Raw genomic sequence first — 18,586 nt, 5'->3', positions numbered from 1 at the left:
TAGGAGGACAGCAATGTCCTTGGTACTAGAAATAAACTGCTGGTTGCCTGATAATTGCATGTAGTATTTTTGCTGTCAGCAACAGAATGTAAGTAGTTGCGGCAATCAACATCCAACAGCCTCAGTCTCTCAGCAACCACTTGCAATTGCAAGGCAGTTGCGCCGGTTGTCTGTTAGGACCTGTTTCCAAACAGCTCCAGTCTGACTCACACTGACTGCAATCACACAGACAGACCGATTGCAAAGGTTGCTGTTTAATTTATAAGCACAGGCATATTTCAATCAATCAGTCAGTCCGAATCTAAGAAGTGAGTGTGAATTCTGTGTCTGTAGCCAGCAGTGGATTTACAAATTTCTGATTCATTGCAAACAGATTGCATGCAATTGACCGCTTAACCTCAACTGACTGCAAGTGGTCGCAGACCTCGTCCCTATTCTTAAAGGAGCTATTTCAAAGGCAATGAATGAGATCACAAGCTCACTGGACCCGTACTTTCAGATCAGAATTAATTGGACAGTTTATTGGCATGTAGTTACATAATCAGGTGAACACTGTTAGCACTTTATTTTATGACAGATTAAGAAGAACGAAAAGGTTGATTCTGTTCATCTGGACGTAGCGTTTTCAATGGGAGAAACGTTTCGTCACTCATCCAAGTGACTTCTTCAGTCTCAGCTGACTGCAGGTTTCCCCAACCTTGTAAACAGTACATTTGCACAATAATTGAAACCAGCCCACTGAATGAGCAATGGCCTGTGAGGTCAGTTCCTTGATCATTACTATGCTTTTCAGAGATGGTCTTTCCCTTTTCACGTAAATGGCCTCCTTAACTCCGCGCTCAAACTAGCGATCCTCTCTGTCCTCTGTGTACATCCTCATCATTGAAAGAGGGTCCACTGGCCTGTAGGTGTAAATAGACTGCAGAGTCCTGGTCTGATGAGGTAGCTCTTCTGTGTTGTGCCATCCGCTTCACGAGAGATTGTTTGGTTTCCCTGATGTATAAATCCTGGCAATCCTCCTGGCACTTAACGGCGTACACTATGTTACTCTGATTGTGTCTGGGGACCCGATCCTTGGGGTGGACGACTTTTTGGGCCCAGCCTGTTTTGGGGTTTAAAAGCCACAGAGACTGTGTTTAGAAAAAATGCGTCTCAGCTGTTCCGATATTCCTGACACATAGGTGATCACTATGGATTTTTGCTTAGGCAGCAGTTGTTCTTCTCTCCTGGATCGGCTGGAGGTTTCTTTAGGTGCCTTCCCAGCTTTGACAATGTCCAGCTGGGACAACCACATTTACTCAGGGCCTTCTTGTTGGGGAAACCTGCAGTCAGCTGAGACTGAAGAAGTCACTTGGATGAGTGACGAAGCGTTTCTCCCACTGAGAACACTACGTCCAGATGGACAGAATCAACCTTTTGGGATTTACGTACCTGGATGATTGAGCATGCATCAAGACATTAAGAACTGTTGAACTTGCATTTGTTATCTTTTAACAAGAATTTTCAATATGAGCTCCAAACTTGATGCAAGTGAAATAAGCCATAATTAGACTAAAAAAAGCTAAAGAAACCTTTAAACTTTTGGTGTAGCCAACATACTGCAACATTTTTGTGAAACTACTGAATTAAAGCTGAAAGTCTGCATGCCCATCACATCTCAATCGGACTTAACTGTAAGGTTTGCAAGGCTATTGTACTAGTCTTGTGTCTTACTGACAGGCTTTAATTTGATAAGGGAAACCTCTATGCAAGATAATTAAAGTAAAAGAATTTAAAATCCTTTGCAAAAACAGAATCCCAGGACACAACTGAGTGCAATAATGGTGGTTTTTATTGCAAACAAAGGAACATAATACAATCTATCAAACTTCCATCTCCGATTCATGTGAGACATCAATCATTCAAATGACAATGTACAAAATAATTGGTCACAAACTCTCAAGAACAAATACAAAATGCAGTGAAAACAGGATCGCCGCCTATGTTATCATGAGACAAGCTCCTCAATGCTCGAAAGATAAACTAATACTCAGAAAATTACAGACCTCATACAAAAAATAAGATTCTTCAATAATAATAATAATAATGATAAAAAAAGCCAGCATATTTACAGGACAATAATATTTTCTATGAATCTGGCTTGACTAAATTCCCAGTGAAACTTTGCTTATTGCAATTCTCTCAGTAACCAACTTGTTACATGTGTCCTTCTTTTAAAACGTATAAGGCATGACAATCAACCTTTTGTCAACTCTAATGCTTTGATAACAGCAAATCTTAAATATGGAGATGAAATACATATTAAAGAACCAGTCGGTCCTCCTCTTTAATGATATTAATAGTTTTAAGTTCCTAAGCTTGTGCATTGCTCAGCCCATTTAAGGCACCAACTATTCAGTAGGGGAATCCAGAACAAACTGTACACCAACATTTAAACCGAACCGAGAGAACAGCTAATCCTAAACGAAACCTAATCCCAATATGTACACGTATAGAAACATTTGTGATGAGAAATAAAAAGCAAATAGTTTCATTTACATGCAAACAACTACAAAAACAAACAAAAAAAACATTCATCACTCCAGCTCATTTTTGTCTTTCTGAGATGTAGCTGAGACTGAATAAGAAACTGAAGCAGACAGCTATGAATCATCGGCCATAGAAAAAAAAAAAGAAACAAAACGCACATGCAGACATGGACGTGCTATATATCAGAGAGCCCGGGCACTTCTGTCGCCGAGTGTGATGACGGGGGGAAAAAAATAAAAGTTAATTAAAAAGCCTGAAGTCTGAGGCAAGGACTGCTCCTTGAATGTGGGCTGCAGTGGCAGATGCGTGGCGGGCGGGTGTGTGTGTTTTGGCGATGAGAGTGAGAGCGAGCTGAAGAGATTAAAGTAGTTTATTCTCAGCTTCTAAACCTTCAACCAAAGCTCTGGCATGAGAAATCAAGGGCGGAGAAATATTTTTGGTTTTTTTAAGTGCGTCCAAAATCTATTAAACCTCATAATAATAAATACACCTGACCTCCTGTCCTGATCTGACTTTAATACATATTCATAGACTTTTCTCTAGCTGTAACACACAAGCTGACTAAAGTGGTGCGTTTCCAAAAGGGTACGTTTTCCCATTCATGCGAGACTTAGCATAGGTCACTTTGATTCATGTATCATTCCTGAGGATACAAATGGCTGAGGTCAAATCAAGCAGGAACAGATGAGATCACTGATGATGTCGACTTTTTAGCTTTAACTTAATATTCCTGGGGGTTGTTCCAAGTTTTTTGTTGTTTGTAGGAAAAAAGAAGAAAATATATATATTTCCCTTGGGGAGCCATTGCAGAGACAGCTTTAACCTACATGGTTCTGATTTTTTCATTCATGGATTAAGTTTCCCGTTTCCATGATTGCTGCGTATCCTCGGAGGAGCCAAACCCCAGCATTAGGGCCTGTACAGTAGTGACGTCAACTGCTCGCGACGTTTCCAAGCTACTCAAACAATCACACTTTAAACAAACACATCCAATCTGAAACTGAAGGATCAGTTTATTAGTACTCCTTCTCCATTTGTTGCTTATTTACAATAATGAATCACGACACTAGAGTGTCGAGCGGGAGCAGTGAAACTGTTGGTGGTTTATGGAGCCGCGTAATGTTAGATGATGACAGCCGTTACAGTCACATCTGGTATTTATAACACATTACTTTGAAGTGAAGTTTTAAAAAAAAACCCCTATTGGTGTTGGTCTTACCGACAGAAATCCGAGGATAGTGAGGAGGGAAAATGGAAAAGACAGCATCACAGCCTGTTATCATGGCTAAGTGGGGAAGGCCAAGGCCCGGGTGGCTTCTTTTGATGTTTGCTCACAACTGTAATAACAGAGTTGTGCTTTTCACTGCATGAATGTGACTGAATTAACACATTTCTCCACTGAGTAAAATGAGTAAGTTAATATCAAAGCAAATGTTTTAATTCTACTTAGGGTCTGCGCTTTTTCTGGATTAGCCATTCGAAGTAGCTACATTCACTGATTATAGTTTTTAATTAGTCTGCTATTACTGTGCTGCTAACCTAAAGTGTCAAACATTTTCTGCTGTCTCACATTTAAAGAAATCGTCTTCCAAAAAACCATGGCAGATAGCAATGACTGATTTTTTTTTTTCATTCGCAGTTTTATCAGATCAGGTGTTGAGTTGAGCGGTTTACTAGCCCCTTTTGCTTTGTACATAGCTGCTGTGACATCAAATCCATGGGTGTTTTCAAATCAACCAGGCCTGGCATTTTACAAACAACAACTATATAACAAAATAAAATAATTGGAGCTGAAAGTAAAACTATATCCACAAAGTGTGACTGCGCTCAGGTTTTCCATAGTATAACAAAGTTCCAGGAGATGCTGTGAAATGACAAAAGCCACAGAAGAGCTGTGCACGGGGGCAGCGTCTATGTAAAGTCAGCTTTCTTTCCTTTGGTACAATGCCTGTGTAATTCTCCCTTTTAAACACGACTTTCCCTTTCACTTACAAACATACTTTGGAAAACAAAAAACCCAAAACAAAACCATGCAATATAATTTGCTAGAAATACTGATCGCGGTCATGATAAACAGCTCGCCTGTACGAAAAGGCTGTAAGCAATCATGAGATCATTTTTTTTAATGCCACAGAATTTAATGGGAGCAGAGCTCAGTCAGTCAGGGCAATAAATACTTCACTGACAAGGCTTTGAACACCTGACATGTGACCTGCGACAAAGACAGGTAGCAAACACGAGAACGAAAAACCTCATTCACATCAGATGAAACGTCACTGTACGCTGAAGCCTCTTAAACCTACACAGATAATATCACCGAGGCGCTCCAGCATATTTGCAGCTCCTTGAAATGCCACAAAAGTGAAACGCAATCCATGTCCATGTCCTTAAGGTTTAAGTGGTTAAAATCAAGGCAGAGCAGTATTGTTCAAAGAGCTCATTGTGAGACTGAGCTGAGAAATGTTCTTTTATCCTTTAACTGAAATGACACAGCTTTTAATGATATTTAAATCTGTCATTTGTCAAATTATTCTCAGTCAGCTGTCCATTTCTCCCCCTCCATTTGCTTGTTTCTTCAAACATACCACTCCCTGCGTGAAATCACAGATCCGTCCATGTGGGACACGTAGTCGCTGTCTGTACCATTGTCATAGCAGTCCTCCGGGAGATAGGGGGAGCCGTTGTTGACTATGGGGCTGTGCACAGGAGGCCCGCAGGGGTGCATGTTTTGGCTGTTGTAGTGATCTGGGTAGTAGTTTCCCTCCTTGAAACCCCTGTTGGCATCTCCCCTGTCGACCCAGTCGTCCCTGTCTTTGCGCTCAGGTGTGTAGTCGGGGTAAATGATATCCCCACCCAATTTGGGTTTCAGATCCTGGCTACCTTTGCTCGTTTTGTCCCCGTAGACCTCTTGCAGCTCGTGCGGCTGCAGCACGTCCAGCTGAGATTCCTTCTGCATGTCGGAGGGTCCCAAATACTGTTTGGTGTAGTAGTCCCCTCTGAAGGTTCGACGTTGGTGCATATAGCAAGCCCCGCCAAGGATCAGCAAGAGGATCAGGAAGAGAACTCCTCCCACTGCCCCACCAACTATAGTACCCAGGCTGCTGTCGTGTAAGGACGCCAAGGTGGGGGAGGTGAACGGGGATCTCCGCCGGTCCACAGCAGTGCCGGTTCCAGGGGTGTCGTGGAGGACAGAGGCAGTGGTGCTGGCGGCTGCGGTGGTGGGGGGAGGATCTGCAGAGCAAATGTGATGAAATGATTTAAACCAGAGAGGAAAGACAGCAGATGGAGAGACAAATCATAAAACTGAAAGGAAGAAAGACTACACTTTATGTTCTGTAACAAAGCAAGTGCGAATGGTTTTTAGATCAATTTATACCAACACTGCACAGACACATGCCTCTCTTGAGAGAGAGAGAGAGAGAGAGAGAGAGGCTGCTGAAAGCTGTGCTGTAGAGCAAAACGGGGGGAAATAAGCAGGGCAGAAAGAGGTTAAGTGTTAAATGTCAATGTGTGCGTGAACATGACAGTGAGACGGAGAGGGATCGGAGCACGTGCACTCCTACGCATCAGAGAAAGTGTGATTAGCTCTCCCCTCTTTTTTCCCCTCTAAACTCTGCTGTGGGGAAGTCATGTGAGAAGCTGAAACACTGATCGATGTGCGGTTCCTGCATCTGATTTGCTCTCTGCTACAGCTGCAGAGGAAAGGGCTGCCTGGAGCTCAAGGTCAGGATAAGTGCTTCCATGATGACCTCCAGCTTCTGAAACGAAGAGCAGTCTGACACTCCTTGTCGATCAGTGCGCAGGCAGATCAAAGGCCCGACTACAAAGCAATATGACTCGCACTAATAAAAGGTCTGCATCACCAGGAGGTTCTTAAGTACTAGTTATCAAAATCTGAATCCCCATAGAGCTATAATGATTTCCATGATTTGGTAACTGAGTAAGAATCTAATTACCTACAATTACACACAGTGTGTGAGCCTGAAGGATCAGGAGTAAAGCAAAAGCAGGAGAGAGGAAAAGGAAGACAGATCAAGGTTGGAGAACCGATATACTGGCAATCACTTCCTTCATCAGTCACCATCAATCCCACCCTGCAGCGGCACATTTTAACCCCACGCAGATTACAAGCGTCTGCAACTATGTAGCTGATCATTTGAGAGACGAGCGGCCAAAAACCACAAGGCTGCGTACGCAACTGGGAATGTGAAACAGCTACACCAAACAGCTCCGGGGAGGGTGAGGGTGTGGGGAGGAAATATCACTGAGCTCAACCCAACTATCTCTACAGGACAGAGAGGCAAGGGGCCGCATGTCCAAGTTGTAATATCTGACAAGAGAAGCAAGATAATTGCTCAGCGCAAGTCCATCTCGGACAGGATGTCAGCTGTGCTTTTGTTTGGAGCGGGACTCCAAACCAGGACTGTACGCAGTTGGAGCTTGACAGACTTTTTTGGGACATCTCCAGCTCACTCCTTTCGACAATGGGAAACCAAAAAGACTGCGTGTGTTAGAGGAATACGTGGCCAAAAGCAGCAGTAGCTTTGTTTGGAATAGGATTAAAAGAAGGAGAGGAGAAATGAAAATAAAATGATGTAGAGTTCTCAGGATCCGCACCCTGATGGCAGACGGGGGCAGTTCAGTGAGCTGCATGTTTTATGACAAGAATTGTATCAATGGATCTACAACATTCAACAAATCCAACTGCAGGGAAACCCCAGTATACAATTAAGAGGTTTTCTCTACTTGATAGTTTAATTGAGCACTTCAGAAATGAGACTAACTCGATCATAATTTGTGCAACTGCAGCTGTAAAAAAAACAACAACTCCTCAATAACATATTTCATGGTGTACAAAAACAAACTTGTGTGTACTGCAAATCTGCAAGCACAATTCACTAGGTCCTGCTGTGAAACTTGACCTCAAACAAAACACAGAGAAAGGCTACATGAGTGCGTACTCTGCTGAGCAAGCAGGGGTAAACACCCGCTTCCTTATCTGAAACATCTAATGTTGCCAAAGCCACAACACTGGAAACGTTTGGTACTGATACTCTATCTGCACCCCGTGCTCCTCTGTTACCAGGAATGTGTGGAAGCGGATCAGGGCAGGGGCATTTATACGTATATAAAGACCTAGCTCTGCTAAGTGTTGATATGGGCCCTGATTTAAAAAAGAATTTAATCCTACATGAGAAAAGCATGAAAAATGCAAAAAGGCAGTTATTCATTTTAGTTTCAGAGTGAGTAAGCTCTCAAGATTTCCTGAGATGACATCAGGATTTTCACTCTAATCTGATTGCAGGGGCTAAGCTGACCCCTCTTGGTTTTAATACAATGGCTGTTTTGATTTATTTTTAGGGACCTTCCTGGCAACTAATTTACTAGTTGTCTAAATTAGTCAAACAACTTTTCTTGTGAAAACCCTGGAGATGGTTAAACAACAAAACCAAAAAAAGAAAAAAAAAAACAACAACAACAAGAGAGCTGTTAAATAGCTAGAGAGAGAGAAAAGGGAGAAAAAATACCTTGTACCCAGATGTTCACAACCTGACTGCTGGTACCGATGTCATTCGTCACTTCGCAGTGATAGACTCCAGAATCATTGCGCTCCAATGGCCGAGTGAAAGCAAGGCTATTGTTTGAGATCTCAACACCCTCAGGCATCAAGCCATCCAACCTGTACACAAATTAAACATGACAGACAGACATTTCAGCGTGCTGTACAACAGAGAAAAAAGCCTGCAGGACTGGAAAAAAAAACATCACTACTTCATATTTAAGATAAATCATTTTCGATGTACAACTGAAAAAGGCTATTCAAGACTTGCGATGACATCACTGCGCTGTTGGTCCAGTTTTCCTGGTGCAACTATTATAAGATCACATGATAATCTGAGCTGCCTGCTCTGCCATCAGTTGAGAGGAAAAAGCTTTCTGCATGAACACAAGGTCTGGCCCAAAAGAGGTTGGCTGTCTAGACTTTACTGAGGCTGTCAGCCCAAATGAGAGCATAGTCCTTGTTTTCAAAGCAAGATGATGACAAAGAGCTGCCAATAGGCCAGCGCTGCTCTGATGCATGAACTGTTTGGAATCTTTTTATTTATAGCAGGGAGTCTTCCCGATGGGCGCAGCAGTGCATTCGACAGCTCCAGTGTCCAGGCCCGAAAGTTATGCTGGAGGTAATTTATAGACTGAGGCTTCTTCACTTCATTGCTTCACTGAGGTTTGTTTAAACCCATCTTAGATATATGCAAATGAACCAAACAACAGCTGATCAGTCCCGTCGTAATTGCTAATGAAGCGTCCCTTGAGCCCGGTATTGGACGAGCTACTGATCAACTAAGCTAACACACAAGTTTCAGGGTACTTCCGTGTGAGTGAGATTTTACTTGATGACCCATAGAGAGTATTTACCCCTGGCTTCTATTATTTACATTCTTCAGTAGTGCAGATCATGAATATAAACTCCCGACTGCTTTAAGACAACAAAAGATTTTTCTCGGGTTTATGAGTTGACAAGTGCGTCGCTTTTACAGCACTCAAACTCTACTCAGCGCTGCAAAGGTTACAACAGCTGAGTCTAAGCAGTACCTGGCCTTGAATTCCTTAAGTCCAAATTTAGATCTATAGCTGGTGGTGCTGTGCAAACAAGATAACTCAGATGAAATGATTAATGCATTCTGTTTTGCAATAATGCTCTTGGATTGCCTTCAGCACTTTCCTTTCCAAATTAATCCCCTGCCTGGGTACTGCAGATTTAGTTTATTCCACATTTAGTCAGTTTATCCATTTGAATTACAACTGAAAGAACTTGTAAGCTTTTCACAGTTTGCAAGTAACTGTGTTAATTATTGAGCTATTTGACTGACCAGTATAATAATGTGTGTGAGAGATATAATGCATTTTTTGTATTTCACATATCAGAGACTGTTGAGGCATACTGACCTGGTCCATGTGAACTGACGCGCAGCTGGGTTGGCCTTGGCTTCACAGTTTAATTTCACATTTGCTTGGCCAGCGTACCAATTTTTGCTAATTCCCATGATGGATACCGCTGGTGCAACTGTAAAACAAAATACAATAAAAAATCTTTAAAAATCACAATTTTACTGTACTTTTTTTTAACCTCCTCCTGCAGTCGGGTTGGTCACACTGACCATCATTTATTCTCTTTTTTTCTTTTTCAAGTTAAAAGACTTGGACTTCACAATCAGTCATTGTGATCCCTGCAGCTTGATGACAAATGAGCTTTTCCGGAGGAAACAAAGCACGTATTATAAAGCACAGCAGCACACGACGACAAAGAAAAGGCTTTACAGGACTGTAACAGGGCACAGGATCTGTTGGTGAAAGCGAGCCAAGCGAACAAACAAATGATCCTGGGTTGGTGGAAAGTTCGAAAATGACAGACTCAGACAGCAGATGAACTGCAGCTAATAATACACTCTACTGCGTCGCCACGACAAAGGGGAAAAAAAAAAAAATCAAGGAAGACGGGAGGATGCCTAAATGAAGCCCAGCACATGCCACTGTAATAAAACATGGCAAACACTGTCTTAGATATCCAATTTTTCATTTTGATTTCTCTGGAGGATAAATGAGGAACTCATTATTTCGCACAAGAAGATGTCTTGGCCCACAATGTCCGCTGACCCTTTTCACACGGTTCAACGTTGAAATTGTGCTTCTTTTGCACTTAGAATCCCTTGCCTCTGCACTTGGTGTGATTTATTGAGCTGGGAAGCTCCTTTCTTCCCATATTAACCTTGATTTTTCTGCGTCTCCATCCGCTGCCCCCAGCAGCCCGAGTCTGCTACTTGAATTCCTGCTGAGGTCTGATCAATATTTCATAAAACACCTTCATTAGCCTGCACTCACACAGTCCAAACACAGAGTAACGTTACTGCTCGCCAAGGAAGTATGCATCAATGATTAGAACATTAAGACGACTCCTAAATTGCTCTTTTATAGGCGAGGAAGAAACATTTACTGAGCATGCTCATTGCAAATCAAGGCAGCAGCACGGGTTAATATTGATAAAATACACTGGTTGTTTTAGGGCTAAAAATATAGTGTTATAATAATGATGATTATTTTGTTCTATATTGTAAAAGCATTTCAGTGCAGTGGCTGCAGGATTATATTTGACACTTTTACCTCTACATACATTTTCAGCTGTGTTTGAGACTTTTGTTTTGTTTTAAAGACAGCTGATTTTTTAAAGTGATGATTAATAATTTTATTTATCTGTATTAGCAGCCTCAGTGTTGACATTAAAAACAAGGATGCAAAGATTTGATATGTGCATGCCAGATCAAAGTGGTAGATGTATCTCAGTATCAGCAACTAGTGTGAGAGATAACATAGCACGAAGGAAGCTATCAGCACTTTGGAGGGATTTCACACAGCTATACCAGCAGCTTTTCTTTATGTGTTGGGAGAATTTTTTTTTACTTAACTGAAATCTATGGTCATGTGAGTTGACACAACAGTGTTTTAGCGCCTCTTCCTCTTCCTTTAAACGTATTATGTTGAGTGATAGAGAAATTACACAAGGAGGACATTGGCTGAGTGTAATGCTTGTTCAGTAGATTTTATCGCTTTTATGGTAACATAATGTGTTGTACACAACTTTACTAATATTATTTCACTTCAGCTGACTCTTGGAAGCTCATGACATGTGTATGGTTTTGTGGCTGTAAATGACAGCAGCCTAAACATTCTCTCAGAGCTAAGACAAGACTATGATAATGTGCTTTAAATTTACCTTGAGCCTGTTTTTATCTGTTATTTTACTAATTAATACAGAATCAGTACATTTTATTAACTGCTACATTTTATTTAAACAAAGTTAGAAAACCAATGTTAATTTAAGCCTGCAAGGATGATTCCTTGGCTCTTCCTCAGCAGGAATACAGCCAATTAATTCAACACTGGTATTACAGCCACACTGTGTATCTGCAGTTAGCCAAAACTAAGGTATCTATATTGGAAGGTCTTATGTTTCATTACTTACACTGGACATTTAGCATGTAGGGTATACGAAACTCTGTCTGCAGGGCTGGGTGTCTCACCACACAGGTGAGTGTCTTCCCCTGGGCGGAGCTCCGTGGCTGCCACATGTAGCGCACATGTACGGTGGTGATGCCGTTTGCCTCATTCTGACTCTGCTTCTCAGATCGCCCGTACAGCTCCGTCTCCCAGAAAACCTCGGCTTCAGGAAGACCACGCTCTGCAATGCAGGTGGCCACCAGTGACTCATTGCCACCGTCCAGCAGAGCTGTGGGGCCTGCGGACACGTACACTTTTGGCTCCACTGTGTAAAGGGAGAGTGAAGAGAAGGAGGAGGGGGAAGAAATGACAGAACGGGGGAAAGATTACAAAATGAATATCGATCCCGTTGTGAACCAATATGAATAAATAATGCCCGGAGGCTTCAGTGTACTTAACTGCCAAAAGAGCACAGATTGACTTCTTCCATTTCACCTATATGCTTTAAAAATTAATGAACCACGCCATTCAATTATATGTACACATTTCTGTGGAGACTTCTTTATTGCTGTGTGTCAAAAATAAAGTATGTCTGAGTGAAGGTAATACAAAGCAGTAACCTCCATTAGTCCTGTTCTGTGAAAAGTGCATCAATACCTGAAGCAGGCATGGGACTTTGAAGAAAAACACTGTGCAGCCAACACTGTGCTGTGTTTATATTTGACTTTGTTGTACTGGAAGACGAGGAGCTGAGTTACCGTACTCTTCTCAGCACTTTAGAGGTGAAGTAATGATACACCAGCTTCCTGAGAACGACTCAATGTTTAAACGCAACAAGGATTTTCTCAACAGAGAAACAAAACAGATCCATGTGAAGGGGACATGACTAGAATTCAACTCTCTACCTGTTGTGTAAAGCAGTAAAAACTGTTTGTCTTATTCTAATCTATCACAAAATAAACATATCACAAACCATTGCCTTATTCTTTGTCCCGCAGTGCACAATCTGAACCGTCTCCCCCCTAGCTGCCTCTTTTAAATGAAGACTAACAGCTGTTCCACTTACTACAGTGGTGACAGTTTTAAAGGTGGTGCACGGGGGCAAGCGCTGCAAGGCGAGACCATCATCTTTAAGACACCTCAGACAGGCAGGAGTTCCAACAACAAATTCAAATAACTACCGGCACCGCCTTTTTCCAAAAATAACCTGGCGTCTCCTGTCCCGGGGTGGGGACGCTGCTCTTAGTCCTCTACCTCACATTATTCACTCCCTCCTCCCTGCCCCTCCTTGCAGGCCTCTGACTATAAACAGTAGCAGCTCTGTGTTCGGACGCGAGCTGGCTGAAGCATCAGAATACCTAAATCAGTCAGGGGTGTTAATTTGAAGTTGCTGTCAAAAAGGGAGGGGGACGCTTTGGATGAGTTGAAATCTGTTGGGGGAAAGGGTAACGATTTCCCTTCAGCAATCTGGCTGCTCTGGCCCTTTCCTGTCCACAAATGCAGACTAAACGCTGAGTGGAAAGCTCTATAAAGAAAAGGTTTAAAAGCATGGTCAATGGCCATGCACTTAAACACTGGAACATTTTTACGGTAAAATCTAGCATAAAAAAATAATAATTAGAAATATTAACTGTTTGAAGCAGTAGTTCGGGTATGGCAACAGACTGGAAAAAGCCATCTCTTTGCTGGGCTCTTTTCTCAAGAACAGAGTTGCAATTTGGGCCATATGAACAGTCAGAGGAGCTTAAACCTCTAAAGAGTTATCAGCAGGACCATTTATTAGTACACACTTACATCTTGCCAGTAATTTAGTGTGTTTTGTTTAAAAGACAGCCAATTATTTTTTCAGTAGTTTTCCTTTTGCCCTGCAAGTATCTGAAAACAATGGGTCATGTGTCAAAATTTCCTCCTTTGGTTCTTTCCGATTGTTTAATGTCGAGGACTTTTGGCTCACATAGCAAAGAACATTTCCTGTTGAACTGTTCCTTAAAAGCTTTGGCCCTTTTTATGAGTTGCTGTTGACACAAAGATAAAATGAAAGAACGTGAGAAAGCTAATACAATTATTGAGATTGTGCCTCACAGTACTGATACTATTCATAGCAAGTTTTGCATCACGATTGTGTGAGGTTTGAAATTAACCTGACGTCTCTTGCACCTGTTGATCATTATGAAGTTTGTCGTGACTTTGGTGCATTATTCATGGGCTTGAAAGTATCATTGATTTACTTTAGTCCACTTGAAAGGAACGAAAACGCAGTCATCTGTCTTCGCATAAACCTCAGAGTATAAACAGGAATCAAAACTGGGAATCTTAAGTTAACTTACAAACTGAAGCTGAAACTAAAACAACTTTGATTTACACTGGAAAACCAATATTATGTACACAATCGTATGCTGGATTAACCATGACGTTTTCTCCAGAAACCTTTGTTTTATTCAGAAATTCTTGTTTGCTGTGGTTGTTGTTCACATTGGACTTGTGACAGTGGGGCTGCATGATCAAAAGAGTGGCGGAGGAAACTGTAAAAGTCACCTCTAAACAAAGCAGAGATGAGGAAGGCACTCCTCTCTGAACCTGCTGACATTTGGTGTTGTAATCGTGATGTGCCTTCTCACAGAGAAATACCCTGTGAGATAATCTACATTCCACTTGACATGTATCATACTGCAAAGAATATACACCACACCCTAATTACGTCTGAAATGTAAAGTAGGACTAAGGATGTGCTTTTGTGTTTGAGTGTGGATATATGCATCCATATAAGACCCACCCACCCCCCCAAAAAACAAAAACAAAATATGCAAGAAGGTGTTCAGAGAAGACAGAAAGCTGTAACTGAACCCTGTGAGGTTCTAGACACCGTGGCTGTCACAGCAGCACTTAATGTACCGCTCATTAGACATCAGAGTCTCCTTCAGTCTCTGGAGGATGATGAGAACCTGCTGCTGCCTACACTGCAATCTCCTCCTCTCAGCAACGGCACCAATTTAGGGCTTGAAACATACGCTGACCACAGGGAAAGTTCAGTGTTTCTGCTCCTCTGGAAAGTGAGGCTACAGTGAGAAACTTCTATGTAAAGGAACGTATGCTGCTTTCAATGTATGCTTTGTGTTTGGATAAAATAAGAACATACTAATGGGAAAACCCATTAAAATATAATACGGCTTTGTTTTGTTTATTTTATTTGGAAGCTCAGAAGGGATCCACAGGTAGTTTTCATTTTTAGTTTAGTGACCTGGCAAATAACCTTGCTTTGATTATCACTTAAGGACATAATGGACAAATGGTTAAAGGAGAGAAAACTATCAACAATCGTCACAGCCTTGAGGGAAAGAGGTGCAGACTGTAGTTGTAATCCAGCTTAGCAAAACGCAGCTAAATGTCATGAGAGTCACCCTGTGTCACACCCTACAATTAAACTGTTGTTGCAAGCAACTAAGTTGCATTGAGCTGGGACACTCTGAACTTGCTGCATTATATTTATGTGCTTGCTGAATGAGAAGGTTTCCGTTTTGTGTCTTGCATGTAGGGCCTAAGTGACTTTACAGAGGATGCCATGGAAACTCTGTGAAACATTTGGATATAATGTTGTGAATATAAAAACAGTTACATTGGCTTTTCTTTTAAAGTAACAGTGGGGGAGGGAGATAGGTGGGACCACACCAAAGCAGCCTTTATGCAGCTTCAGATTCCTGCAGGGATTTAAATGTACATGGCATGTGTCCAGGCTGTAATTTAAACGTTAGGTTGCTTCAGGGAGCCGCTGTTTCCTCCAGGGCAGACACTGAGTGCTCACCTAGGCTTTGCTAAATCACAACAAACAATGACCTTCATTAAAAAGTGAGATTTAAGGACAATATGAAGAACCACTCAGTGAGGAAGTGAAGTGAGGAAGCAGTACTTTACCTAAAACATTAACATGGGTGGATGCTTGTGTATTGCCCAAAGGAAATGTAGCCACTTTGCAGGTGTAGGACCCGATATCCGTAAAGTCAACTCCTTCAAGGGTAATGGTGGCATCTCGTATTGAAGGGGAAACAAATGAGATACGTTTTTCATATTGTGAAGAATATGAGGTTCCAAACTCGGGATTAAATACCGCCAGGGTAATAGTGCCTGAAGGAAGACGACGCTCCCAGGAGCTCTGCGTGAAGCTGAGGCTGGGACCCACTTCTATTCGGCAGCCCAGTGTGATGTTCTTTCCCAGCACTGCATTCACTTTTTCAGGAACAACTACCTGGTTACTGCTCACACCTGCTGAGAGAAAAAACAGAGTTGGGATTCAGAAATACAAAAGACAGAGTTTCAGCTTATAATTAAAATGGGAAAAATGAATTTCTCATGACAATGTCACTTCATTGGATTAAGAGATTTTTTTTTAATTCTCTGGTGTGTAGCAGTGGAAGAAAATTGTCTGGGAAGTCACATAGATTCAATTTGCGTCTCCTCATCCAGTTTTTCAGTTGTAACAACACTGATATAGATGTACTATCACCACCAGACGATATTAAATTTGAAAAACAGTAGCTGAGATGAGCTAATTCAGGAAGATTTTTTTCTGGAGGATTGTGTCAACTCTCGGAAACAGAACATCAGCATATACTCACAAGGCATGTGGTATCTAACTGCACTACAACACATTTTTTCCCCCACTTATGTGAGATGTTGGACCAATTTTCTAATGTTAGCAGTGTGCACCAAACATAATGGAGCAATATATCAGAACATTCTGAGTAGTTTTCCCAAGGTTACACTAACAGCCATTTGTTTCATTCATGTTTCTTCCTGTGGTTGAAAAGCAGAACAAATATCTTCTGGGTTCTGGGTTGCTCTTAACAAGCAACACACTCTCACCACAGGACACTCAGCCTGTCCCTTTTGCTAATTATCAGAGTACCTTTTAAACAAGCAAGAAAACAATTTACTGGAAGGAGATGAAACAAAGCAAGCCAGAGGATGGCTTCATTGCCTATTTTTATGAGGCCCTTAATTTGAATTAAGGCCCACCACAGTTTTTTTTTTTTAAATGCAACCCGTAAACTTGGCTTTGAACATTAATGACCATCTGAATACTGTAGACAGAAAAACGAATACAGTACCACAGCAAAAAGTTACAGTTTGGTGAAATGAATGGTTGTGTCTTCACATTTGTATCATATCTGTATGTGTCAAAAGATTTATCTTGAAAAAAAGATAGATTTGACAACTTTTTAACACATATGAGGACCAATATCTATTAAAAGAGGCGTATGCTAGGATTAGCCTAGTTGTACATCACAAACCAACCATAAGTGTGTGACCACTGCCTTATGCTGATGACACCATTGTGTTTCTTACAAAATAATAGACACAAACTTTACAACAAAAAACTAACAATATACTATTTATAAGCTACATAAAAATAACCTAAACAAATAAGTTTTACAGAAGGAGCTTTCTCTGCATTTGTCTGTAATTGGTGTTACTAATAGTATGTAGTTACTGCATCTGCAAGAGTGATAGAGTTCACCAGGCTCTAGTTAACGGTAATTTCAGAAATTGGTGGGCACGAGGCTCGTTGTGTGTCACAATGAGCCTCGTGCCCACCAACATTTTCTGTCATTTTCTGTAAACACGCCTTAATCAGAAAATGACATAATCAGCACTACTTAACACTCAGCTAAGTTTCATTTGCAGCTCAGCAGGCAAATGATAGGAGTCAAAAGTTTGGCACATTGTATACAAGCGTTTTACTGATGGGTGCCCCACACATTGTGCATTGTGCATGGATGGATAATGATAATACAATGGGTGCATGCAAGAATACTATGCTGCCCCAAAGAAGAACATCAGCCTATGGAGTACAGAGTACATGTGCCAACCCTACTGTGTACAGAACTAAGAACCAAAACAAAGAAATCCTCTTTCTCCTTTTTGAATTGATCAAACCATGACACCAACAATCAGAACTGGATATTTTTATTGCCAAAGATTCTCATCCCTATCACTTTACAGATCACTGCTGACAGGCATGCGGCTGTGTTTAAACAAAACAAACAAAAACATCTAGTTTGGTGGGAATGAATGCTGTATCTTGGAAAGGTAACCTGAAATAAGTCTTAAATTGCAGGTTTCTGGCTAGTGCTCTAAATGGAAAAAAATCCTTCCTGGTTTTTTTTTTTTTTCTAGAACAATCTCACCAATGAGTGATTGATTGATGCACGTTTACTCATTTTTCAGAGTCGTACAAAGACTTACAGCCCTGCTTCAGGTTGAAAAGCAGAATACATCCACCTTAAACTTTGTGAAAAAGTTGCATACATCAAACATAAAAAGGTGATTTTATTCAAAATAATCAAACAGTATTTCTTGGGTTTCTTGACATGCTTGCAGAGTAAGTTATATTTGGGAGCCATAAAGTTCCACTTTGTCCGTTGTCTCGGATGTGTATGGAGTAAAGCTTATAAAAGTGGTCCACTGGCTGGTATTTTGAGTTGCTGGCATGAATGTGAGCGGTAAGCCACAGCAATGCTATCTTGGTTTCTGAGGAATACAGCCAATGAGGCTGAGGCTCCCCGTGCTCCATTACGTCCCCTGTAATTTCAGTGACTACACACATACACACACGGACAAACAGACACTGAGTTTCTCTCTTCCAAAATAAGAAATAAGTGTGTGAACATGTGTGCGAGTCGGGCATATACTTTGAATGGCTGCTCAGTCTTAAATGTATGTTGCATTGTGTTGTGAAGGTTCGTGCTGTACTGTCACATTTGGGCTTTCCTGAGTTTTTTTCTTCTTCCTCACACACATTTTCAAACCTTTCTGTGTGTGCAGACTGACCCAATACAGCTCTGCACTGCATCTAAACTTTTAACCTGAATTGTTTAGTCCAGGTGGCCTTATTTGCCATCTGCCTGAAAATGACATTTGGAAAAGTCACTCTGGGTCATTACTTCATTTTCCCACAAAAAAATTTCCCCTATAATGTGCTTTGCAGTGCATTTGTTGCCCTGTGTTTGCATTATTTCTATAGGAGTCCTCTGGATGCACTGGTGTGGGGGAGAATCAGGGTCAGAGC

General features: G+C 41.4%; 1 protein-coding gene across 2 annotated transcripts in view; it reads right to left on the bottom strand.

Annotated features, from left to right (window-relative positions):
- Positions 1–1,809: 1,809 nt before the first annotated feature.
- Positions 1,810–18,586, bottom strand: part of nectin3a (nectin cell adhesion molecule 3a) — a 36,166-nt gene continuing 19,389 nt past the window's right edge. The window contains exons 2-6 of one of the 2 annotated variants that reach the window (XM_004558236.5): positions 15,433–15,780; positions 11,549–11,848; positions 9,478–9,595; positions 8,058–8,209; positions 1,810–5,760 (exon numbers count right to left, since the gene is read on the bottom strand). In XM_004558236.5, coding sequence (XP_004558293.3) covers positions 5,105–5,760; positions 8,058–8,209; positions 9,478–9,595; positions 11,549–11,848; positions 15,433–15,780 — 1,574 coding nt within the window. In that variant the 3' untranslated portion in view covers positions 1,810–5,104. Of the gene's footprint in view, positions 5,761–8,057; positions 8,210–9,477; positions 9,596–11,548; positions 11,849–15,432; positions 15,784–18,586 lie in introns of both variants that reach the window. The other variant, XM_004558235.5, reaches the window with a different exon arrangement.

The sequence above is a fragment of the Maylandia zebra genome, linkage group LG14 (assembly GCF_041146795.1).
Source record: "Maylandia zebra isolate NMK-2024a linkage group LG14, Mzebra_GT3a, whole genome shotgun sequence".
In the NCBI taxonomy this organism is placed as follows: domain Eukaryota; kingdom Metazoa; phylum Chordata; class Actinopteri; order Cichliformes; family Cichlidae; genus Maylandia; species Maylandia zebra.
Note: the sequence above shows the minus strand (reverse complement) of the source record. Positions and strands in the feature narration are given on the sequence as shown.